The 24,778-nt window shown below is 49.6% G+C and overlaps 3 protein-coding genes across 10 annotated transcripts in view; 2 read left to right on the top strand and 1 right to left on the bottom strand.

Annotated features, from left to right (window-relative positions):
• Nucleotides 1-40: 40 nt before the first annotated feature.
• On the top strand, nucleotides 41-2,080 carry SPRYD4 (SPRY domain containing 4). The gene is made up of 2 exons (XM_051832836.2): nucleotides 41-229; nucleotides 590-2,080. The coding sequence occupies exons 1-2, from the start codon at nucleotides 145-147 to the stop codon at nucleotides 1,126-1,128; spliced, it is 624 nt and encodes a 207-aa protein (XP_051688796.1). The 5' UTR covers nucleotides 41-144; the 3' UTR covers nucleotides 1,129-2,080.
• Nucleotides 2,043-16,523, bottom strand: GLS2 (glutaminase 2). Of its 8 annotated transcripts, XM_051846380.2 has the most exons (19): nucleotides 16,087-16,215; nucleotides 15,867-15,963; nucleotides 10,347-10,446; nucleotides 9,835-9,956; nucleotides 9,125-9,254; nucleotides 8,566-8,729; nucleotides 8,317-8,480; nucleotides 8,036-8,094; nucleotides 6,576-6,608; nucleotides 6,217-6,275; nucleotides 5,660-5,726; nucleotides 5,476-5,526; nucleotides 5,106-5,282; nucleotides 4,029-4,160; nucleotides 3,804-3,896; nucleotides 3,600-3,661; nucleotides 3,147-3,223; nucleotides 2,864-2,927; nucleotides 2,043-2,734 (listed from the first exon to the last, which is right to left on the bottom strand). In XM_051846380.2, the coding sequence occupies exons 1-19, from the start codon at nucleotides 16,088-16,090 to the stop codon at nucleotides 2,578-2,580; spliced, it is 1,812 nt and encodes a 603-aa protein (XP_051702340.1). In that variant the 5' UTR covers nucleotides 16,091-16,215; the 3' UTR covers nucleotides 2,043-2,577. The 8 variants fall into 8 exon arrangements, with proteins under 8 accessions (XP_051702340.1, XP_051702339.1, XP_002711127.1 ...); XM_051846379.2 differs by lacking the exon at nucleotides 15,867-15,963 and having other exon boundaries at nucleotides 16,087-16,523; XM_002711081.5 differs by lacking the exon at nucleotides 15,867-15,963 and having other exon boundaries at nucleotides 8,566-8,645; nucleotides 16,087-16,386.
• An 806-nt stretch (nucleotides 16,524-17,329) lies between these two features.
• The window catches only part of RBMS2 (RNA binding motif single stranded interacting protein 2), an 81,427-nt gene continuing 73,978 nt past the window's right edge, over nucleotides 17,330-24,778 (top strand). The window contains exon 1 of the mRNA XM_008256679.4: nucleotides 17,330-17,469. The gene's annotated coding sequence lies outside the window, so the exon portion shown is untranslated. The remainder of the gene's footprint in view (nucleotides 17,470-24,778) is intronic.

Consider the following 24,778-nt stretch of genomic DNA (forward strand, 5'->3'; position numbering starts at 1 on the left):
CCGGCGGAGAGCGCGCCGCGCGCCGGGAGGCGGCGCCTGACGTCATCAAGCCGCGCGGGCGCCGCGCACCCCGCGCTGGCGCTGCCCGCCTGCAGATGGCTGGGGGTCAGGCCGGGGGCTCACCTCGTTCGTCCGTGGCGCAAGATGGCACTGCGCTTTGCACATTCCTTGCGCTGGTGCCGCTGGGGAGTCAAACGATTGGGGGGTGTTGCTGCGGAAGCCCGGAGAGGTAGGGTTGTCAACTTTTATTCTTTTACCTCCGAAATGGCTCTCTGTCACTCCGGGAGCACGCTCCAAGAAACAGCCCGAACCCCGGGTCAATTCCCCTCTCCCGGTTGTGTTAGTCTCGAGGTTCCAAACTGGGGCTGCCATCTGTTTTCTTTAGACCCCGAGAATTACCCAGTTCGAGTCTTTTGGCTCCTGGGGCCGCCCATGCTAAAAGCAACCTCCTCTGCTGCCAGTTTGGCGTCCCGATTCTTCTCGGCTTGCTAGTGATCGCCTGCCTGCCTGCCTGCTTCACGTGGGAATTTATCACCAGCCCTAAGGGTCTAGTCCGTGTCGTTATCCAGTCTTTTTGCTCTACCCGCAGGCGTCAGTTTCAAACTGGAAGAAAAAACTGCCCACAGCAGCCTGGCGCTCTTCAAAGGTGACACAGGTGTCAAGTATGGCTTGGTGGGATTGGAACCCAGCAAGGTGGCCCTGAATACGGAGCGCTTCCGGGAGTGGGCAGTGGTGCTGGCAGACACAGCGGTCACCAGCGGGAGACACTACTGGGAGGTGACGGTGAAGCGCTCCCAGCAGTTCCGGATAGGAGTGGCCGATGTGGACATGTCCCGGGATAGCTGCATTGGTGCTGATGATCGATCCTGGGTGTTCTCCTATGCCCAGCGCAAGTGGCATACGATGCTGGCCAATGAGAAAGCTCCGATTGAGGGTATCGGGCAGCCAGAGAAAGTGGGGCTGCTGCTGGAGTATGAGGCGCAGAAGCTGAGCCTGGTAGATGTGAACCAGGTCTCTGTGATCTACACGCTGCAGACAGACTTCCGGGGTCCAGTGGTGCCTGCCTTTGCTCTTTGGGATGGAGAGCTGCTGACTCACTCAGGGCTTGAGGTGCCCAAAGGCCTCTAGAATGTTCCTCACTGGAGTCGCTAATCATGGTCTTGGCCAGTGTTCTATTAAGTGTCTGAAGGCTTTTTACTCTGCCCCAAGCAATCTCTGATTCCCACACCCCTGCGTGGAGTCCCCTGTGCAGTTTCACTCATCCTTCTCCCTCCCCTGCCCTGTGAAAGCTAGGCATACCACCAGCACCCCCCCTTCCCCCCCACCAACAGCTGCCAATTTCCTAGACCACCTTGAGTGTGTTTCCCTTTCTTTCTTCAGTCTCTCCACATCACCTGTGCCCAGGCCATTCTCAAACTGTATTCTGTCCTGAGTCTGATCTTTGAGCTTTGTTTGGATTTGTTAATCATGGGGATACCTCTCCTTCCCTTTGCTCTCGTGTGGCTTGTTTGTTCTTGGGGCTCTACCAAATCTCTACCTCTGGCTGGAGGAGGTGCGTTCAATGAGTTGCCCCTCTCTCTACAGCGCACAGAGTGCTCTGGCTCCCTTGGTAAGTGCTTTATTGATTTAGTGTGTCAGGGTGGGAACAGAGCCTTCCTTCCCCAGCACCTCAGCACCACAGACCCTCAGTCCAGTACAGCTGTCCTCACCTGGAGGTCATCTTCACCTACACCTCTGACCACCAGCCAGTCTGTCATAATCAATATGACCAAAGGGGATATCTAGGGTTAGTGTTAGAAACTTTCTTGAGAAGTTCTGTATTCATTGCTGCCCTACTTGGAACCTCTAGAGGAAGGAGAGCAAGCTAACCCAAAGCAGTGTCTGGGGTTCTGAGAAACCTGGTGGGGTAGGCAAATATGTCTATGAAATATGCATTGTTTGGGCTCAGTCTGACCCTGTGATTCTTTCTCATTCTACTTTCTATGATGGTGATGAAACTGGATACCCACTGGGGAGAAACAGAAAACTGGGATTAGCAAAAATTATAGTTTGTGTAATTAAACTTTATTTGAGCACAAAATACGTTCTCTGTCTATAAAATTGCTGTTAACAGTAGCAGCAGCAAGTCCTGCCTAAGGGGGCCACATCTGTCCAGACTCCTAAGGCCAGGTGCTCAGGCTCTCCTTTTGTCTTACTCTGTTCACTCACACATGTGCTTGATAGCTGGAGCCCCTCCACCGTGTCTCTTTCTCACGTGATAGTTGCTTCAGGGAGAGGAGGAGGGAACCCAGGTGAAGGCCTGGGGTGGCTGTCACTGGGCCAAGCCATCAGGCTGTGCCTTAAAGAAGCCCACAGTCTCTATGGATGGCTCTACTGCAGGTGTCCACGGAGGCCCTCTTCTGTCCTCGAGGTCTGCAAAGGGGCTGGGTATAGTGACTCACAGAAAGCACTGGGCTGTGTCACCAAATGAATTTCTTGGTGCTCACTGAAGCACTGTAGCTCCATAGCGTTTTTGGTGGTTATAGGTTAAGTGTGTGGCCAGCTCATGCTTAAGCAGGGACTGTCCATGACCCGGGATCACACCATGCTCTCTAAATTTTCTTTGGATAGGGCCTCAGCTTCGGCCTCAGCCTGGGTCTCAGAGAGTACGTAGGAGTCCTGGTAATCTTGGAGCAGTTTGACCACCTCCAGGTGGTTGAACTGCACAGCATCGTCCAGAGGAATGTTGCCCCACCTGGGAGGAAAAGTGATTATGATCAGGTCAAGACACAGACCACGGCTGTTCCCATGAGCCTGGTGGCTTTGAGGCAATGGTGGAGCCATGCCCCACCTCTCCTCTCCCTCCCAGCCTCATCCTACACACCTGTCCTTGACAAAAGGATTCACTTTGCAAGCCTCAATCAGGAATTTAACAACTTCAGTGTGTCCTAGGAATACAAGCAGAAGAAAAATGAGAGGGTACAGTTGCTGAACCCTTTGAGGCAGACCCTTGGCTGCTGGAGTCTGTACCAAGACGGGAGGGGAAAAGGCATCTGGACAAAAACAGTTGCTGCCCCAACTAGTCGAGGACACACTCACACACACACAGTGGGGGTACCCTTGGTGGGAAAGGGTTTAGAATGTTTCCCCTTTAGCCCTTCACATACCTTCAGCTGCAGCAACATGCAGAGCTGTGCGGGAGTCGTAGTCTTTCTGTTCCATATTCATGGCTGACAAGGCAAACCTGAAGGGAGTGGAAAGTGGCTCAAGTTACCTGGCTCAGTCTGGAATCAGTGTCCTTTCTGGAGTGGGGTCAGATGGATATGTTCCAGAAAAAGTAAAACAGTTCATGGCAAGGTCTGTGGGCTCTGTATAACCTGTGTTTTATACCCAGAAGAGATTTGCTCCCATCACAGAGAGATGAGTACTCATTTGTTATCGGCCATTTCAGGCAGGGTCCCTACCTCCCCTCATTCTGCTCCTGACACCCAAGTTAATAACAGCGGCTGTCATGAATCAAATTCTTACCATATGGCAAGCAAGCACTTTAAAAAAAAAATACATCATTCAGATGCCACCTGTGTCCATTCTGTCTCCTAAGAGCTGTGCCTCAGAATTACCTTCGCAGAGCTGAGACATCTCCACTATAGGCAGCAAATAACAGGTTCACCACCGTCTTGTTCTGGAACACAAATCACACCCACTTGAGACTGACTGTGGCTTCCCTGTGACCCTCCCCTTGGAGGCCTGGCCAAAGGCATTGCTGGAATGTGGTGGGATGTTCTCTTCTGAAATACATAACAGCCAATTGGGGTTTTCCTTACCCGGACTTCTCCCCCTTCACGCCGTGGGTCTAACTTCCGTGCGCAGTGCCGCAGGTTGTCATAGTTGTGGAAGTTGAAAAGAGACACCAACCTCTAGAATTGTAGGCCACGGATATTGTATACTCAGACCTTGTACTTAGAAGGAACTCAAAACTGCTTTACTTCAATAGCTACCATTTAAATTTACTGCTCAATTTATTAAGTCCTGTGTGCAAAGCAGCTTACCTGGCAGAAGTTGATGCCCCTGTGGCTGTTCCCGAGCTTATCCAAGGGAGGTGACAGACACATCATTCCCATGACATTGGGTACCACCAGGAGAATGGCCCCTGACACGGCTGACTTGGCTGGCAGGCCCACCTGGCAAAGAGAGTTGGAGCTGAGGATGAGTTGGGGATGTCCCACATCTGGGAAAATAAACCAGTCAGCTATCCCATGTGGCTGCATAGGTGAGGCACACCCTACCTCAATCTTCGGCTTGTTAATTAGTTCCTTTCTTACTCCTGCCCTTTACTTCCTCAATTCATCGTTTCAGTTAGGAACTACTTATGAATAATAACAGCATGCTGGTTGATGTGCTAAAATTGTCATTTAACTTACATTCTGGTGGTAGGAGACAGGCAACACACAGGTTAACAGACAGGTTAACAGACAAAAATAATTTTGACAAACTGGGAAGAAAAATGGTAGGCACCATGAGCAGTGGCCGGGCAGGGCCCACTTGAGAGGGCAGTTAGAAAAGCCACTTGTAGGACCAGCGTTGTGGCACAATGGATTAAGCCACCACCTGCATTACCAGCTGGTTCAAGTCCCGACTGCTCAACTTCCAATCCAACTCCCCAAGTCTTTGGGCCCTTGCACCCACATGGGAGACCCAGATGGAGTTCAGGCTCCTAGCTTTGGCCTGGCCCAGCCCCAGCCATTGTGCCCATGTGGGGAGTGAAGCAGAAGTTGAAAAGTTCTCTCCCTAACTCTCTCTAACTGTGCCTTTCAAAAAAAAAAAAAAAAAAAAAAAAAAAAAAGCCACTCTTTAGAAGTGACACCTAAGCCGAGACACTGGAGGGAAGAGCGGGTAAGAGGCCTGACATCACAGGTTTACGTGTGTGAGGAATGTGGTGTGGTTGATAAACTCCCCTGAGAGCCTCAGCCTAACTGCCTGGAATTAGGAGTTCTCCAGCCTGGAAGCTGGGAGAGTGATAGGCAGGACCAAGCATTCTTCCACTTCTCCTAACTTCAGAGAGCCAGTATCCTCTCTTCTTGGCACTGGGCTCTTGGCAGGTGAGTGGAAGGGCCAGAGACACTCACGTGGAAGGCAAACTGGCCAGAGAAGTCATACATGCCGCAGGAATGCATGAGGCTGAGGGTGTTGCGCACTGCTTCAGCGCTCAGCACGCTCTCGCCGGTGATGGGGCAGATCCCGCCATTGGCAAGGGTGGCTGCCATAACGCTGCCCGATTCACAGGTGACCTCCACGGAGCACAGCTGTGAAGAGAAGGGAGAGGCCAGGGTGTGGTGTGGACTTGAACACACTGCTCTTGGCATCTAGATCTCTGGACAAGTTCCCTAGCTGTGTCTGACGGCTGCCAGAACCAGTTGGAAGGAGACTCCCTCCCGCAGGCCGGAGTAAGGAGGGCAGTGTGTCCTGCTTCCTTGGCCCTGGGCACTGTTTGCTTACCTGGAAGTAGAGATCAAGGGCGGCCATCATGTCTACCCCATTAGGAAAGCACTGCAAGGAGAAGGAGGGGAGCCTTTCTCTGAGCCCTTCACACTGCCAGGGCTCAGCCCCGGTCCCCGTCCCGAACACCCTCCACCAGCAGCAGGAGTCCCAGGGACTCTTCCTCCCAGCCTGTCTCAGTTACCTTCTTTTCCTTGAGATAATAGCCGATGGCATAATTCCGATCCCCAGTCTCCTTCTCTGACTGAAATCTGAGGCAAATACCCAATTTAGTGCTTGGAGTTTGCGGGGTGGGTTTGGGGAGTCAGACGTCCATCACAGATATAAGTAAACTAAGCCCCTAATACCTTCTGCCAGCAATAGCAGCAATAGAGGAAACATTTGACCCTGAGCCAACTCTCAGCAGAGCTTTCTTGTAAAATGGCAAAAACACAAAACCAGCCCAGACTGCCTAGATGTCTAGGAGAGCTGGTGTTTAGCTTGTGGAAAATCTTGGCGAGAAAGGGCTTAGGCACAGGGCATCACACGGCCTCACTCATTACCCACGAATTGGGAAAGGAACAGGTTATTTCACATAGCAAACAAGTGTCAGCAAAGGGGCTCACAGGAAGGTGGGAGGCCAGGGCTCCCCTGAGGCTTCTTCCTCCCGCGATCCTCTCACCCCACAGCCCCCCTGATCCTCTCTCCCGCCCCACAGTCCCCCTCAGCCTGCTCAGACCATCTGAACAGGGCCCTCCTTACGTGGCATTGCTGAACCCCATGTATTCATTCCCAGCCATTTTGTTCAGATACTGCAACACCTGAAGAGAAGAGAAGAAGGGGCATGGGAGGCATTACTTGCCCACAGACCCCTATTAAACACATCCCAGGCTGACCAGGCCCTTGGAACTACTCTGTCTTCCTCCCAGCTTTACCCAGCCGGGCAGGGGATTCAAGGGGCTCTGCTCCCCAAGGCCAGCTGATTCCCACACATCCTGAGATAAGGTTTCTAAGTATGGGCTGGTGCACCTGATAGTGGGATTAGTCAACCACAGAGGCAGCCGGAGGGGGCAGCATGCCAGGAGAAAAGCAGCCAGGGGCTGAGTAGCAAGGGAACTTACAAAGTCAAACTTTTCCGCTTTGTTACAGTCCATCTGCAGAGAGAGCGAGACAGAGAGCTGTCAGTATTCAAACCTAGGAGGATGACAGAGGCAAGGTGAGGAGGACCTGGGGTTAAAATGTTAGACTGGTCTTGCTACTTGGAATATGTTGCATTTTACAGTCTTCTGAAAAATATAATGGGGACCTTTTTGTATCCACACATTATCTGGTGATCTTAGAAACCAAACCAGGGCAAGCATTGGTGCAACAGCTATGACGCCAGGTGGGATGCCCACATGTCATATCAGAGTGCCTGATTCTGATTCCAGCTTCTGCGCCTGACCCCAGCTTGCTATAGCACACAGCCTGGGAGACAGCAGGGATAGCTCAAGTAGTTGGGTCCTTGCCACCCACGTGAGAGTCCTTGATTCAGCCTGGCCTCGGCCTGGCTATTGTGGGCATTTGGGATAGTGAACCAGAGGATGAGAAATCTTTGTCTCTCTGCCTTTCAAATAAGTCATATTATTTTTCTAACTCCAGTCCTGTCCCCAACCCCTACGCCTGATCTCTGTCCCCACTCCTTACACCCCCTGTTACGGCCTTACTCCGTCCCTCTCCCAACTCCAGTACCATCTCCAAGACTGGATGGTGTGGCAGGAATGGGATGAGGATGTCTGTCGTGTATTATTTTACCTATAACTGAAATAAAGCTGATGATTTTAGCTGAGAGTCGAGTCTGATAGGGCCTGTGTAGGTGGGAATGTGATGAGGCAGGTCCCCAGACACAGGGCTGCAGATGGCGTCATCACAGAATGAGGTGACAGGCGGCCTGGTCTCTCTCCCAGACACGTTGCTCCATGTATGTGTCAACTACAGTGTCAACACCACAGGGACTCTGACACCTGCTTCCCCAGGGGAGGGATCCTAACACCACCTTCCCCAGGAGGGGCTGTGATTGGCTCCAGAGTGTCGCGGCCTACACTGCCCCTGGGTTCTTGCTCAAGCCCTGGGAGGCCTACAGCTGATGAGCCAGCCTGACAGCCTTGCTCAAGGCCAACTCACAGTTCCAGGTGACGTGAATAACTGCCCTGGCCTGGCCGTTCACCCTTTCCTCCATGTGTTCCTCACCCACAAGTGGCCAATCAGTGCTGAACAGTGTTGTCCTCCCCCTGTCTCTGGCATTTGGTCCTTGGTCCCAGGCAGAGGTCAGGACCTGCTCACTTTCCTAATGGCCAGCAAGGTCTGGGCTCTAGACTCATGCGTGGGGGCAGGCGTTGTACAAGGTAGCAGTGGGGGAGGTGGTGCAGTCCCTTTTACTAACACCCTCAGTGTAGCCCGTGGGGCCCTGCTGTGCTCCCCTGTGTCTGCTGGGGACCCTCAAAGGAATTAGGGTCCCACCAGTGCTGAACAGATTATGAGGGATATAGGATCAAGGGGGCTTAGGGAAGAGAACCGTTCAGGAGGGTAGGGTGGCACTGACCTTGATCAGGGAGCTGACAACGATGGCACCAGCGTTGACCATAGGGTTATGGGGGATTCCTGGGGAAACAGAAACCACCCAGAGCCTGTCAGCCCTGAACAAAGCCTGCTTTACAGCCCACCCACCCTGAAGGTTAGACTAGAAAGATTAATGTGCCGAGGAGGAAGGCCTGGCCTGGCTAATCGGGAAGGGTGGAGACACAGAACAATCCGGGCTGGGGGCAGGTGGTGAGAGGAGAAGGGGTAGACACGAGTTTGGTCGGAGCCCTCAGCAGTGCTCACCTTCCTCATTGAGGGAGAGCGTGTTGTAGCGCAGGCCACTGGGCTCCTTGCCCACAAATCTGTGCACGTAGTCAGTGCCCAGGGTGCTGATGGCAATGGCATAGGTTAGGGGCTTCACACAGGACTGCAGGCAGAAGGGGATCTTTGTGTGGCCCACGGAGTGCCTGGGGGCAGACAAGTACCATGAAAGGGCCGGCCCTTGGTCATCACCTGTGCCCTGCCTCCCCTCCCTCTCACCCAGCATCTCACCGCTGACCATCCACAGTACACAGGGAGACGCCCCACAGGTCTGGGTTTGACTTGGCCAGCTGAGGGATGTAGGCTGCCACCTGGGCATGAGTGGGTGGAGAGAAGAAAGACACGTGGCTGTGCAGAAGAGGCACGAAGCTGAGCTTCTTGGTCAGGAGAGTCGTCTAGATAAAAGGTCAGATTCTGTCTCCTGCAGGGCAAAGGGGTCCCTCCTGCCTAGTGCTCCCAGAAACACCCAAGCCTTAAGTCTTAGAGGGCCCTATCTTTCTTCCACTCCAATCCTGTAAAGCTCATGGAAAGTAAAATAAATTTTTGGGCTCAACTTTGCTTTTTGGTTTTTATGCTCAGTTACCCTATAAGTCTCTCTGAAAGCTCTGCTGACTACGGTAATTGTCTCCATAAGGACCTAGGGCTCCCCAACCTGCTCTAGGAAGCACCTGTATAGGAACAGGTTTTACTTATTATCTCTCATCTGCTGGATTCTCAGCCCCAGAAAATCTCTAAGAAAGGGGTGTCTGGCCCAGAGCCCTTGCCCTTCCCTTGGTCCCCTGGTCCTCACTTTGCCTCCAGTGAGCTCTTTGGCATCCTCAAAGATGCGATCCACGTGGCCCGTGAACTCCTCAAAATCAGGAATGACAAACTTCTTCCGGAAAGCCTGGGTCAGGAGCACAATGTTGCTGCTCACACACCTGGATCCCAGACACGACTGGATTAGGGGACTGGAGACAGATGCAGCTGGGACTCACGCTGGAGCCGTGGAAGTTGGGAACAAAGAGGTTGTGAGCAGCCATCGGGTTTGGGACCATCGGCTGTGTGACCTCTGACATGTCAGCTTGTCTTTCTAGCTCTTAGTTTCCTCGCCTCTGAAATGAGCTTGTAATTACATGGGAAGATGTCCCACCACATAATGTCTTGGGATCAGAAAAACCAGCACAATACATACAGTCTTTCATGTTCATGTTAAAAATCCTAAGTCATAAATTACATATATTCACATAAGTATGTAAATACATAGTGTACTATCAAGAAGTCACCCCACTAATCTTAACAGTGTTTACTTTGGGGAAAGGGCCCAGGGATTGGGAAGACAGGGAAAGGGGACTGTTTATTTCTATATTTTTGAACTTTTATAAAGAGTATCCACGTATTGTGTAATAAATAATAAAGTGAGGGCTTGAAGTACATGACCCCGAAGAGCCTTTCCTGCTTGGAAAATCTGCGTCCACAGAGTAGTTTTGCAAGTAGTGCTCCTGTTTCTGGGGCCCTCACTTTTGGAAGAGATCTCGATCCAAGAGGCCACCGCTGCTGGACTCTCGAACCGTGCGGCGCATCTGGTTCATGCAGTCCCGGAGCCGGGGGTCTGAGGTCTGCAGCCCAGTGGCCTTCAGTGCCTTTAGGAGAAAGAAGGGGCCTGGTAAAGTCAAGCTCCAACAATGCTCCTTTCACCTACTAATTAGCTCAACCCCAATGACTACAATAGGTGGAACAAATGGAGGCTTAGAAAGGAAGGGAGGTAGCAGCTTTGAAGTGGTTTCCTGTCACTCTCACCAGCCGCTGGGTTTTTAAATCTTGGGGGGAGGGTGCCCCAAATTTTTATATCTTGCAGCCCTAGGGCAGAGATGGGATCCACTTGTCTACCTAGGCATCTGTCATCACCCATCTGTTGTCTCCGTCCTCATAGAGCAACCCGTTAGCTGCCCTGGACTTGTCCAGTCTTCCTTTTTCCCACTTCCCAGAGACTGTATGGAATGCGGGGTCTGAACAAGTAGAGGTCAACTTACGGTGGTGAACTTGTGGATCGGAATGCGTTCCTGTCCCTCGGCAATAGTGTAGAAGAGCAGGTCCCCCAGGCGGGACAGCATGCCACTCTGTGATGCATCCCTGTTTGGGGCAGAGATGGGGGAGGAGGGCAGGAGCCTGAGGACCACTTCCTGCTGCTCCTCCTTGTGCGTGAGCTTGGCTGTCCTCAGGCTGTGCCTCCTCCCTGGACTCTCTGAGCTCTCCCCAGAATTCCAACTTTCACATCTGTCCTAAGAAGTTGTAAACCTTGCTCTCCAGCTTTCCTTCACTCCTAACCTTCAGCCTTGTAAACATCGCCAAGGCTAGATTTCCCACAGGCACTAAAAACACATCCAGATCCGACTTATCTCACCTGCCTAGGGTAATAATAGCATTAACACCTACCCGGTGCCACGCTGGAAACACAGAATCATTTTGATAGTCCCACACCTTAGGTCCACGTTCAGTTGGTTAACAACATGGAATGCATATACCACCATAATGTCTCTCAAGTCCACCATCTATTCTCCTTTCCCCTGTGCCAGCTGGGTGCAGTAGAAAGAACCAAAGTTTATTGTTGATTGCATATGGCCTTGGGTAGGTCACTCAAGCTAGCTCAACCTGCTTTCTCATCTGTAAAGTAAGGGTGGGGGGCATGACTGCATCACAACGGCGATGTGAGGCTTAACTAAGATAATTCTGTGGAAAACTGACAAAGTACATGCTCGGTATATCATGCTTCTTTATCATCAGCTCATTTGTTTTTTTTTTTTTTTTTAGAAAATAAAGCTCAGAGTGGTAGAATCATTTGTTCAGTTATTAGCTGGTTAATGCAGTGATTAGAGTACAAGTGCTCAAAATCCAGGTCTCTTCTTTTTTAAAAAAAATATTTATTTATTTGAAAGAGAAAGAGAAAGAGAGAGAGAGAGAGAGAGAGAGAGAGAGAGAGAAAGAGACAGGTCTTCCATCCACTGGTTCACTCCTCAAATGGCTGCAATGGCCAGAGCTGGGCCGATCGCAAGCCAGGAGATTCTTCCAGGTCTTCCATGCAGGTGCAGGGGCCCAAGCACTTGGGCCATCTTCCACTGCTTTCCCAGGCCACAGCAGAGAGCTGGATCAGAAGTGGAGCAGCAAAGGACTCAAATGGGCACCTATATGGGATGCCAGCACTTCAGGCAGCGGCTTTACCCACTACGCCACAGCGCCGGCCCCTCATCAGCTCTTTATTGTCTGTTACCAAATCGCTTGACTTCCAATCCATCATCCACCAACATGCCAATTACCTTTCTAAAATTCAAATGTAATTTCTGTGCTTAAAAACTATTGGTATGGCCGGCGCTGCGGCTCACTTGGCTAATCCTCCACCTGCGGCGCCGGCACACCGGGTTCTAGTCCCGGTCGGGGCGCCGGATTCTGTCCCGGTTGCCCCTCCTCCAGGCCAGCTCTCTGCTGTGGCCCGGGAGTGCAGTGGAGGATGGCCCAAGTACTTGGACCCTGCACCCCATGGGAGACCAGGAGAAGCACCTGGCTCCTGACTTCAGATCAGCGCGGTGCGCTGGATGCAGCGGCCACTTGGGGGGTGAACCAACAGCAAAAGGAAGACCTTTCTCTCTGTCTCTGTCTCACTGTCCACTCTGCCTGTAAAACAAACAAACAAACAAACAACTATTGGTATGCCGGCGCCGTGGCTCACTAGGCTAATCCTCCACCTGCGGTGCCGGCACCCTGGGTTCTAGTCCTGGTTGTGGCGTTGATTCTGTCCCAGTTGCTCCTCTTCCAGTCCAGTCTCTGCTGTGGCCCAGGAGTTCAGTGGAGGATGGCCCAAGTGCTTGGGCCCTGCACCTGCATGGGAGACCAGAAGCACCTGGCTCCTGGCTTTGGATCGGCACAGCGCGCCGGCTGCAACACACCTGCTGTAGTGGCCACTTGGGGGGTGAACCAACAAAAAAAGGAAGACTTTCTCTCTGTCTCTCTCTCTCTCAGTGTCTAACTCTGCCTGCCAAAAAATAAAATTTAAAAAAATTAAAAAAAAAAAACTATTGGTAGGGGCTGATGGTGTGGCGCAGTGGGTTAAGCTGATGCCTGCAACATTGGTATCAGTTGCAGTTCACAGGTGCCAGTTTAGAGTCCTGATTGCTCCACCTCTGATCCAGCTCTCTGCTAATGTGCTTGGGAAAGCAGCAGAAAATGACGTAAATACTCAGGTCCCTGTACCCACATGGGAGACTTGGTAGGAGCTCCTGGCTCCTGTCTTCAGATTGGCCCAGCTCCAGCTGTTGTTGCCATTTGGGGAGGGAACCAGCTGATGGAAGATCGATCTCTCTCTCTCTCTGTTTCAAATAAATGAAAGAAAAAGAAGAGAGAAAAAGAAAGAAAAGAAAAGGAAAAGGAAGGAAGAAACTAATTAGGATGCCAGTATCCCTTATCAGGGTGCCTGGGTTCAAGTCCCATTTCTGACTCCTTATTCTACCTCCCTACTAACACAGAGGACAACAGTAATGGCTCAAGTAATTGTGTTGCTGACACCCACTTGGGAGAACTGCATTGAGCTTCCCTGCTCTTGGCCTCAGCCCTGCAGAGTTCTGGCCATTGCGGACACTTAAGGAGTAAACCAGTAAAAGGGATTGCTCACTCTATCTCTGCATCTCAAGCAAATAAATAAAATTAAAAAGAAGAAACACAAAAAACGTTGGTTACCTCTATACTGCCTACACAACTAAGTTCTAAGTTCTTCTTTCTTGGTATGGGCATTTATTTATTTTTAATTTCCATCTCTGAATTTTCCTTTTTTTTTTTTTTAAAAAAAAGAATTATTTATTTGAAATGCAGGCAGTCAGAGAGGGAGAAACTGAAAGAGATCTTCCATCTGTTGGTTTACTCCCCAAATGGCTGCAACAGCCAGGGCTGGGCCAGGTCACAACCAGGAGCCTGGAACTCCATCTGGGTCTCCCATGTAAGTGGCAGGGACCCAACTATTTGGGCCATCATCTGCTGCCTTCCCAGGCACATTATCAGGAAGCTGGGTTGGAAGCAGAGTAGCTGGGACTTGAATGGACACTTGACATGGGAACTGGCACTCTGATAATGGGGCGCTGGCACAAGTGGCAGCTTAACCCACTGTGCCACAACATCGGCCCATTAAGGCTCTTTAAAATCTGCCAACCTTCCTTTCCTATTCCCCATGGTGCCCCCCACCAGTAATGACAGACTGCAGATGGCGCCCCAAAAGGCTTCCTGGCCTTTGCTTACGTGGTAATGCTGCATGGAATCACCTTCACCCAGCACGATCCTGCTTGTCCTTCAAGGTCCCTTTCAAATGTCACCTACTCCATAAAGGCTTCCTCAGACCTCCAGATTTTGCTTCTGCTACTGTGCGACCATTGTAGTGTCAGGGCAATCTCCCTTGCTCCACTGTTAGGTCTTTGTCTCCCTAGCACTGAGCAAAGTCCCTAGCACACAGTGGGTCTTCAGTAAGAATTACCAAGTAGCATGGCTAGGAAGGCCCTACTGGCTTATAACACCTAAAATTCTAGGTACTGAAGACTTCTTGGTCTTCAAGAGTTATCCTATTAATATAACCAATTTAGAGGAATTATTTTATCAGTTCATTTCCAAATATGATAGCTAATTAAGACCCATAAAAATCCTTTGAATCAATGATTTGACTTCCAGTAATTTATCCTGCAGGTATACTCACATACTTGCAAAGTAACATATTCACAATTACTCACTGCATTGTTATTAAGATTGGAAACTGTGCATCAGTAGAGAATTGGTTAGGTAAATTATGGTATATTCATATAACAGATATCATTCAGTATAAAATAAGAAACTAGGTAGTGCTATATTGATATGTAATTATCTCTAAGATGTAACATTAACCAAAAGAAGAACATTGTAAAACAGTGTACATAGTATGATACTACTTATCTTTAAGATGGAAAAATACACTTGCTTATTCAGGCACAAGGTATTTCGGAAGGATGGACATACAGAAAACGGGTAAGAATGACTCATCTTCCTTAAGGAAGATTGGTTTAAATAAGTTGTGATACCTCAACATTTTTTGGCAGCTATTAAAAATGCCAAGTGACACACACATAAATTCAATGACAGTAAAAGCTGTTGAGAAATAGAAAAGATAGGCTACCAAAGAACATGAATATTAGGATGCCATTTTTGTTAAATTACATGCATACACGTACATGTATAGGCTATATATGGGTATATCATTATTAATTGATTATCGGTAACACTGAGATCTTTATTTTTTCCTTGACACTCTGTATTTATCTTGGTTTTCTCTTAAAATTAGAAACACAATAAAGCTAAATATTTAAAAACAAAACAAACCCAAACAAAACAGTGAACCAAATCGCAGCATCTCCATTTTGCTGCCCTCCTTTGCTGTCGGAGCCCACCACCCTGGTGTTCTCACCCGCTTCTGCCCAGCGGGCACCAGTCCCAGGCCGTGAGAGGTTCCCTGGGGAAACGGGCAGCCACAGAAAGTAGAAACAAGTCCCCTACAGACATCCAGCGCTGGATTCCCCTGGACAAGGAGATGGGGAGGGAGGCAAAACTAGGGGTACCTCTAGCTCCCCCACAGAAGGTTTGGAGAGGGAGGAAGGTGAAGTCTTAGCTGTATCCCAAAATTACTTCTCCCCTGGTGATTGCTAGGGCGGACGCTGGAACAGGAGGGAGAGGGCTTACCCTTTTAATGTTCTATATCTCTGAGAAGAGGCTAATGGCAAAACTGTGGCATAATAACGATTATTAGTAATAAATATCTGTTGGTCTGTTACGGTGGAGGACAGGGACTTCACTGATGGTGAGGCAGTGTGCTGTGTCAGCCTGCCGACTTTGATTACGGTGTGCCTATGTTTCCCAGCGTCATTAGGTAAACGGCATTGACAGGGGAGATGGCCGGTTCCTGTTCCTGTATCACAGATGGGGGGCCACTTGGACAGTGTCTAGCTGGCCCTCTGGGAGGACTGGATTTCAAGCTCAGGGGAAAAAAGAAAAGGCTCCATCACCCAGAGTTCCTGGGTGATGAAGGAGAGGGAGGATCAGCCTCACGGAGGAAGAAGCGCCCACGGAAAGAGAACCCTTTAAATCAGGGAGCCCGAGCAGTAGGAACAACCGCACTGACCTGCCCTAGCCAGGGAAACCTGCGTCTCAACGATTTTCCTCATTAGAACTGGTCTCATCATCATCGACAACCGATTTGTAAAGCCGCCCTTATTCTATATATTAGGGGGCCCTGTTACGCATCCATCGGACACACACGCATGTACCATAATACCCACGCATCACCCATTACCTGCCGAGGACACACAGCCCCAAGTACGCCTGCACCCGAAGCAGGAGGCTATTCCAGACTCACGCATCCCCCCAAAACACACACGCGGCGCGGGTAGGTGAGGGAGGGTACGGGTGGGCGCGCGCGCGCACGCGGCCCTGCACTCAGACACGTGCACCACGCCAACACTCCAAACCCACTGCGCCCCTAGCTGAATACGCACCTTGGACAGGCATCATCCCGAGGACCGACCTGCCCAAACGCCCTCCCGGGCGCACGGCAGTTAACCGCCCGAGCGCGGCGGACCCAGAGCCCCAAATCTAAAGGGAAAGGCATCGCAGGCTACTGAGCGAGGAAAGGGGGAGAAGAGATGCGCTCCCTGGGGAAGGGGACGGTGGGAGTGGGAGCGAGCCTGTCCCCGGCCCCTGTCCCGCGAGCCTTACTCATCCTGGCGCTGCGGCTGGTGGATGTGCGGCGGCTCTCTGCCCTGCGCCGCGGCCTCACTGAAGTGGTGCCGGACGCCCCCGCCAAGGAGAGGGCTCCGACTCGGGTGACCCCAGCCTCCCCGCCGGCAGCGGCTGCCGGCCCTGCTCAGCGCGTTCTGCAGAGCCCTCATGGAGCGCATGCCCCTCGCGCGCCGCGGGCTCTGCCGAGCGCCCCGGCTGTGTCTGAGCTGCGGGCGAGAGCGACGGGCGGAGGTGGCGCGGGCGCTCTGGGATGGAGCGCGAGGCTCGGGAGATGGGGGAGAAGGGCCCGGTGGGTGGGGTTGGAGCAGGAGGAGGGGCCAGTCCCTTTCAGGCTCGGGCCGTGGCCAGGTGCGCCAGTTCCACCCAGACGAGGAATGGTTGGGGAGTGCAAGGGATAAGGGAGGGTTGCGGCCTGGGGGTCTAGTGGGCAAAAGGCGGCGGACGGTGCCGGGGAATGGGGGAGGGGGGAAGCTGTCGGGATGGACGACGCCCAGGCCCAATCCTTAACGAAGTCAAAATCTTTGGGGCGGGGAAAAGGTGAGGCTACCCAATAAGAACAAGGAGGCGAGAAGGGAGCAAAGCCCCGTGGATTCGTCCGTGCACGGGCCTTTAAGGTCGGCGGTGCGTGCAGGCGCTCAGGGCGGGAAAGGCGAGGCTGAGGGCTGGCGAGGCCCTGGGGTGTCACAGGGGCCCAACCCGGGAAGGATGATGGAACTCTCGGGTAGAGAAGCGGGCGCTGCCTCGAGAGAGAAGGCTAGGAGTGGGCCCTGTTCAGAAGTCACTTAACGGCCTTCGACATTTCGAAGGCCAGAACCGGCCTTCAGTTGCCCGCCCGTCGCTGGGCGCGGCCTGGAGGCCGAGCGCAGGCTGGTCACCGACGCACGGGGTGGTGCGTGCAGAGGCGGATGCCCGCCGCGGAGCCGCGCAGCGACAGCTGAGAACGCCCTAGTGAGCCGCGGGCCGGCGAGGTGGTGGTGGCGGTGAGGACGCCCGTGTTCCGGATCCGCCTTTCCAGAATTTACTTGGTGGCTGTGTAGGGTTCGTTTTCTTATTTGTAGAGTTAGGACATGAACAACCTGGCAGCGGACACAAACATTTTATAAGCCCAAGTTTCGGTCGCTTGCCCTCGTCTTCGTCGAGAGCCGATAGGGGGCGGTGCACAAAAGCTGTGGAAGCCACGCACGTGCGAGGGTTTTGTCTTCTGCCACTGGGAGAACTTTCACCTTGCGACTGCCTCTGTTTAGTAAGAACTCATTCTGTAAATACTAGCCGTTACTGAGTGCGTGCCAGCCGCCAAGATGGCTTCTCTCACGCCACAGACCCACCTACTAAGCAGTTGTTACTAGCGACGGTTTGAAGGTAAGGAAGCCGAGACTCAGAAATTAGGACTTCTTGGAGGAGAGAACTCGGGCTCGTAAGGACAGAGCCAGAAATTAGACCCAAGTCTCCCTGACTGCAAGACGGCTCTCTCCACCCCAGAAATTAACGATCGAGTGGAATTACCCTGCGAGTAATGAGGCCTCCCCTGAAATATTTTACTTAGGGGCATTATGGTAGGCAAACTGCCTTTTGAGGCAGCTCTGGCTGTATCACAAAGTTTTCTTGTCACTTTTGGATTACAATAAACCACAGGGGTAACCGTGGGAAAATGAAGTGTCAAAACCAGACTCCACTGTGTTCTGTGGCCAGGCGGCTCTCCTTTGCATTGGTTAGGGTTGGAGGGTTTATTTGGTTTGAAATCAGTTGGAGTGACCTTTCTCTTCTGTTTGTTTTTCCCTTCTGTAGGCATTCTCTGTTCTGTCAGTGGGACTGCCTTTAATTTCGGGGACTCCAGCTTGCTGTCTCGCGGGTGGCTTTGCCACAGAGGCAAAATTCGAGTCTTAGTACTCAATCCAGTACTGGTTTCTCCATATGTAACAAGCTCTTTTTATCCTTGTTCGTTAGGAGTATTACTATTTCTATGAAGCACTTTGAATCCGTTCAAGAGGAAAAAGACCATATGTTAAGGAATTTTTAAGTGTTGCTCAGAAGTTATTTTCTTTTACTTCCTATCCCTGCTGCATTGGATCAGCTTTAGTTATAATCAGCGCTGAAGTTCCTCTTTTTCTCCTGCACTCTTCTGCTAATAGGAACCAGTTGAGAGTGAAGGAAACACACCTGTAGACGATAGAAGGTTCTTTTTTGTATAGAGAACTGGCCCCAGCTGCACTTTGACCCTTGGACTGATTGTGCCTCCTCTCCAATATTGCTGCCTTTGCAGGAGGATGGAGCAAGAACGGGGAATCGGGAGGCCCTTAGCACTGTGCAAAGTGTAAGAAATTCAAGAACAAGTTGGTCATCTCAGGTGATTCAAACTTAGCAGGGTCAGGTCCTGTTTTGCTTTGTTTTGAAAAGGGCTCTTCTGGTTGAATCAGTGCTAAAGGATTAGCCAACTGTGACGTGGGTAGCTGGAAGTGAGAGTTTTCATGAGTAAAGGAAAACCCTTCCACGTGTCTCTATTATTGGCTTTTTAGATTAGTCCCTGGCTGTGCCAGAGTTCTGTGGGGGAATGAGAGAGAGCTGGTTTTAATGATTTTGAATCCTTAAATAAGAAAAGCTAAATCCTCTGTGGGCAAAACTGGGAATTTGATGTTTGTGTTTGGAGAATGATTTAGAGACTCATTTGTTCTATAAAGAACTGGAATGTTAATTAGTCAAAATGGAAGATTGTTTCTTTTTTTTTCCTGTTAATCTTTGCTAACAGTTCTCTGGTGCAAACTCCTTCCTGCCTTAGTTCCTCCATTTTTGTAAAATATAAACTTATATTTTATTGGATAAAAAGTGAGTGTGGGAGGCCGGCGCCACGGCTCACTAGGCTAATCCTTCGCCTTGCGGCACTGGCACACTGGGTTCTAGTCCCGGTTGGGGCGCCGGATTCTGTCCCGGTTGCCCCTCTTCCAGGCCAGCTCTCTGCTGTGGCCAGGGAGTGCAGTGGAGGATGGCCCAAGTGCTTGGGCCCTGCACCCCATGGGAGACCAGGAGAAGCACCTGGCTCCTGGCTTTGGATCAGCGCAGTGTGCCGGCCAGGGCAGCCATTGGAGGGTGAACCAACGGCAAAGGAAGACCTTTCTCTCTCTGTCTCTCTCTCACTGTCCACTCTGCCTGTCAAAAAAAAAAAAAAAAAAAAAAAAAAAAGTGTGGGGAGCTCTGACATAATCAGTGTACATTCATTTAGCAGACATTTTATTTGTTTTCCTATAGTGTACGAGGCCCAGAGCTGAGGAATTCAGAAATTTTGAAAAATATATAAATACCTAAACAAACTTGTGTTTTTGACTTTTGGGAAAAGTGAGAAAACTTACAGCATCCTTCACTGGGAATTTTAAATATAATGTCGGAATATGCTGAAGGAAACCCAAAGAAAGAATAGCTAACTAAGCTGGGATGAAGGGTAGCTAAGACAGGTGGGAGGCCTTGGGGAATGTTGGGTGACAAAAGCCAATTCTGGGGGGCTGATGCTATGGCATAGTATGGTAAGCTTCGCCTGCAGTGCCGGCATCCCATATGGGTGCCAGTTCCTGTCCCAGCTGCCCTTCTTCCAATCCAGCTCCCTGTTAATGACCTGGGGAAGCAATGGGAAGATGGCCCAGGTGCCTGGGGCCCCTGCACCCACATGGGAGAACTCAGAGGGAGCTCCTGACTCCTGGCTTCAGATCAGCCCAGTTCTGGTCATTGCAGCCATTTGCAGGGTGAACAAGCAGATGGAAGACCTTTCTCTCTTTTTCTCTCTCTGTAACTCTGCCTCTCAAATGAATAAAATCTTAAGAGCCAATTCTGATTTATTTGAAAAGCAGAGGGAGTGATAGAGATCTTTCATCTGTCTGCTGGTTCACGTCAGGCTGAGCCCAGAACTCAATCCAGATCTTCTAGATGGGTGAAAGGAACCATCTACTTGAACCATCACTCCTACCTTCCAGGGTGCATATTTGTAGGAAGCTGGAATCAGGAGCAAAGCAGGCATCCCAGTTGTACACCCCAGAAACCAGCTGTTAACGAGAGAGCTCCAGAGGTCTCTGCGCATACAGATAATAGCATGAGAAGAACATTTGAGGGACTGTATCTGACTGGAGTGAAAGGATGCTATGAGAATGTTCAGACCAATGCAGTTGAGGATGTAGGTGGGACTGTATGTTAACTTGATACTAGATGTTCATGGAGTAAATGAAATTTCATAAGAATTTAAATGTATCTGGTGTATGTCCCAGTGTCCTTTCCTAAATCCTCTTTGACTTAGCAGTTACAACACCAAGTTTTATAAGACAGAAATAAAATGAACATATAGAAAATGGTGGATGTTCAGCTTAGCGGTTAAGTTACCTGCAGCTCACTACCAGGGGCCTGGGTTCAAGTCCCAGCTCTAGCTCCTTACTCAGTAGTTGGGTTCCTGTCACATGTGTGTGAGACCTGGTTTGAGTTCCAGGCTCCCAGCTGTGGTCTAACCCAGTCTTGGCTTCCCTGGGCATTTGAGGAGTGAGCCGTCAGATGGGAATGTGCTTGAGTGCTCTCCCTCCCCCCTTCCTCTCTTTCACTGTCTCCCTGTGTCTTTTCACCTCTCAAGAAAATAAAGAACAACAACATAACACCAGTTCATTTACAGTGCCTGATAATACACATTTTTTGTATTTTGATAAATGCCTCCTCTATTGTTTCTCTTATAATCATTAGATTATAGCAAGTCAGAATCATTAAAATATGCTGAGAATTTAGGTTTTGCCAGAATTCCTAAAAGATTAAAAGAACTCTTTGTAGTTTAACACTAATTTGAAAGAATCTGAAAGGCTTTGCTGAAACAGCAAAAAGAAAACACCTTCAGGGTTTGATTGATAGTATTTTAATACTTGTTTTTTATTTTTTAAGCCAAAAAAATGTATTACCATATAGTGAAAAACAAAACTCTAAGAGACAGTTTAAAATTAATTTTTTTATTTATTTGACAGAGCTAGACACAGAGACAGAAAGGTCTTCCCTCCATTGGTTCACTCCCCTAAATGGCCACCACAGCTGGCGCTGCGCCGATCCGAAGTCAGGAGCCAGGTGCTTCCTCCTGGTCTCCCATGGGGTGCAGGGCCCAAGCACTTGGGCCATCCTCCACTGCACTCCCGGGCCACGGCAGAGAGCTGGACTGGAAGAGGAGCAGCCAGGACTAGAACCCGGCGCCCATATGGGATGCCGGCGCCGCAGGCGGAGGACTAACCAAGTGAGCCACAGTGCCGGCCCCGTAAAATTAATTTTAACCACAATTATCTAACTGAAATGTTCCATAAGATATAAATCAAGATCTTATGTAATTTGAAAATTTTCATATCTTCTACTTTGACAGTTTTAAGAACCTATGTTATAGCTCTGACCTTCAAGAAATTTTAGATAAAATAGCTTGAGGTCATCAGGTAATTTGTGTAGTAATAACCATTCAGAAAAGAGATTTTTCAGGGCTAAGTATATTTGTTTGCATATCTTATCCCAATTTAATTAGATGAAAACATTATAGTAAAAAGCACACAAGATGCAAAATATGAGTTAATACTGGGGTGGGTGTTGTGGTACAGCAGTTTAAGCCACTGTTTGGAACGCCTGCATCCCATATCTGAGTGCCTGGTTCAAGTCCTTTCTCTGCTTCCAATCCGACTTCCTGCTAATGTGCCCTGGGAAGCAGCAGATAATGGTTCAGATATTTGGGTCCCTGCCACTGACCTGAGAAACCCAGATGGAGCTCCTGGCTCCTAGCTTTGGCCTGGCTCAGCACTGATTGTTGTGGGCATTTGGGAAATGAACCAGCAGATGAAAGATGACTCTCATGTCTGTCTCTGCCACTCTACCTTTCGAGTAAATAAGTTTTTCTAAAAAGAGATAAAAATATCTACATATAAATTTTCTGTGACAGCTACTAATAATTTCATATTTCTCTGAAATATCATCTTAGTTTTATTCTGAATTATCCTCATTCCTGCACTTACAGCAGAATTTAAATGTCAATTTAAGGACTTTGAGTATCATGTTTAGCAGAATTATTATTCAGTGTAGGAATAAACAGGAAAATATAAGTCGTGTCTAACTCATTACTAGGGTATTTTCTTTTTCTTCTAGGATTTATTGAGAGGCAGAATTAGAGGGAGAGAGAGGTCTTCCATCTGGTGGTTCACTCCCCAAATGCCCTCAACGGCCAAGGTTGGGCCTTGGAAAAGCCAGGAACCAGGAGCTTCTTCTGGATCTCCCATGTGGATGCAGGGACCCAAGCACTTGGGCCATCTACTACTGCTTTCCCAGGCCATAGCAGAGAGCTGGATTGGAAGTGGAGCAGCCAGAACTTGAACCGGTGCTTATATGGGATGCCAGCACTGCAGGCAGCAGTTTTACCCACTATACCACAGCACCGGCCCCATGCTTTTTCTTAGATTTATTTATATGAAAGGTGGAGTGACAGAGAGGGGTCATGTATCTGCTGGTTCACTCCCCAGATAACCACAATGGTCAGATCTGGGTCAGGTGCCAAGAACTCCCAAATGGGTGACAGGAGCCTAAGTGCTTGAGCCATCGTCTGCTGCCATGGCGCACATGAGTAGGGAGTTGGAACGTGAAGCAGAGCTGTTGGCCCCCTGACGGGGGTGCAGGCTTCTCGAGTAGCGTCTGCCATGCCAATGCCTGGCCCAGCCCTCCAGTGTGTTTCATTAACTTTTGGTTTTCCTTTTGTGGTTTTTGCCATGTAGAAACTTTTTCTTTTTGTAGTGAAGATTTCTTAATTCGTATTCCCATTTTCAATAAATGGCATAAACAGTTCATTGTTCAGTTAAGGCACTTCTGTGCAGTCTTTTATGTCTCCTGATTCTTCATCCTTCACAGCCTTAACAGGTCTCAGATCCATCCACTTCCCATTCTCACTGCTACTGTCCTAGTTAAGCTCCTTAATTTAGGTCTCCTATTAGTTTTGCTTTCTTCCAATATTTTCTTTACAACGTAGCTACAAGTAATATTTTAGAAATGCAGATCTGATGGTGTTGCTTTTTTATATGACCACTAATTTTCCAACTCTAAAAAATTAACGTACAATAAAAATGTAGAAGAGGCAGGAGTTTACATTTATTAAGATACTGCTTGGAATGCTCTCATGTCATATCAGAGTGCCTGTGTTTAAATCCCAGCTCCTCTTACAACTTCACCTTCCTGCTAATGGGTACCCTTGGAGGGAGCAGGGAATAATTCCAAGTAGCTGAACCCCTGCCACCAATGTGGGAGACCCAGAGGCCATGGCTACCGTGGGGTATTTGGGGAGTGAGCCAGTATCTGTTTCTGCCTCTTTCTTTTCTTTTTTTTTTTTTTTAAGATTTTATTTATTTATTTGACAGGTAGAGTTACAGGAAGTGAGAGGGAGAGACAGAAAGGTTTTCTTTCCGTTGGTTCACTCCCCAAATGGCCACCACGGCCAGAGCTGCACTGATCTGAAGCCAGGAGCCAGATGCTTCTTCCTGGTCTCCCACGTGGGTGCAGGGGCCCAAGGACTTGGGCCATCTTCTGCTTTCCTGGGCCATAGCAGAGAGCTGGACAGGAGGAGGAGCAGCTGGGACTAGAATTGGCGCCCATATGGATTGCTGGCGCTGCAGGTGGAGGATTAACCTACGGCGCCATGGCGCCAGCCCCTCTGCCTCTTTATTTTTCTGTCTGCTTTTCAACTAAAAGTAAATAAACATTTATTTTAAAAACAAATAGTGTAAAAACAAATGGGAGATTAGGACATAACAGTCAACAGTATAGATTACTCTTTATTGTGGGTAAAGTTAATATCTGGAAGGGGCCGGTGCTGTGGTGCAGCAGGTTAACACCCTGGCCTGAAGCGCCGGCACCTCATATGGGCGCCAGTTCAAACCACTGCTGTTCCACTTCTGATCCGGCTCTCTGCTGTGGCCTGAGAAAGCAGTAGAAGATGGCCCAAGTCCTTGGGCCCCTGTACCTGCGTGGGAGACCTGGAAGAAGCTCCTGGTTTCGGATTGGCACAGTTCTGGCCATTGTGGCCAATTGGGAAGTGAACCAGTGGATAGAAGACCTCTTTCTCTGCCTCTCCTCTGTGTAACTCTGACTTTCAAATAAACAAATCTTTAAAAAATTATCTGGAAAAGAATTTAGACTTCAAGGAAAGCATTTTTGTTTATTTAAACAAGTTTTTGTTTAGCCTTTTTGTTTACTTTCAATATCTATTTGAAAGGCAGAGAGAGAGATCATTGATCTTCAATCCATTGATTCACTCTCCAAATGACTGTAACAGCCAGGTCTGGGCCAGGCTGAAGCAAGGAACCAGGAACTCCATTCTGGTCTCCCACATGGGTAGCAGGGGCCCAAGTTCTTGGGCTGTCATCTCCTCCCTTCCCAGGAAGATTAGCAGGGAGCTGGATTGGAAGCAGAGTAGCCTGGACTTGAACCAGCAATGCTAGCAGTCCCTGTTTTGTCGAGATGAAAAGGTAGCAGGTGAGTATTATATGCAAAGAATGTAAGCAGAAACAGTAGAGAAGTTGAGAGTGTTAAATATTTAGCATAGCTACAGTGGAGACTAGGAGGTGCTGCTTGCTCTAGAGTCTTATGAGTGTGCTGGGAAATAGGGAGATCCTATGTCATTTATACATCTTTTTAAAAAAGATTTATT

The sequence above is a fragment of the Oryctolagus cuniculus genome, chromosome 11 (assembly GCF_964237555.1).
Source record: "Oryctolagus cuniculus chromosome 11, mOryCun1.1, whole genome shotgun sequence".
NCBI lineage: Eukaryota > Metazoa > Chordata > Mammalia > Lagomorpha > Leporidae > Oryctolagus > Oryctolagus cuniculus.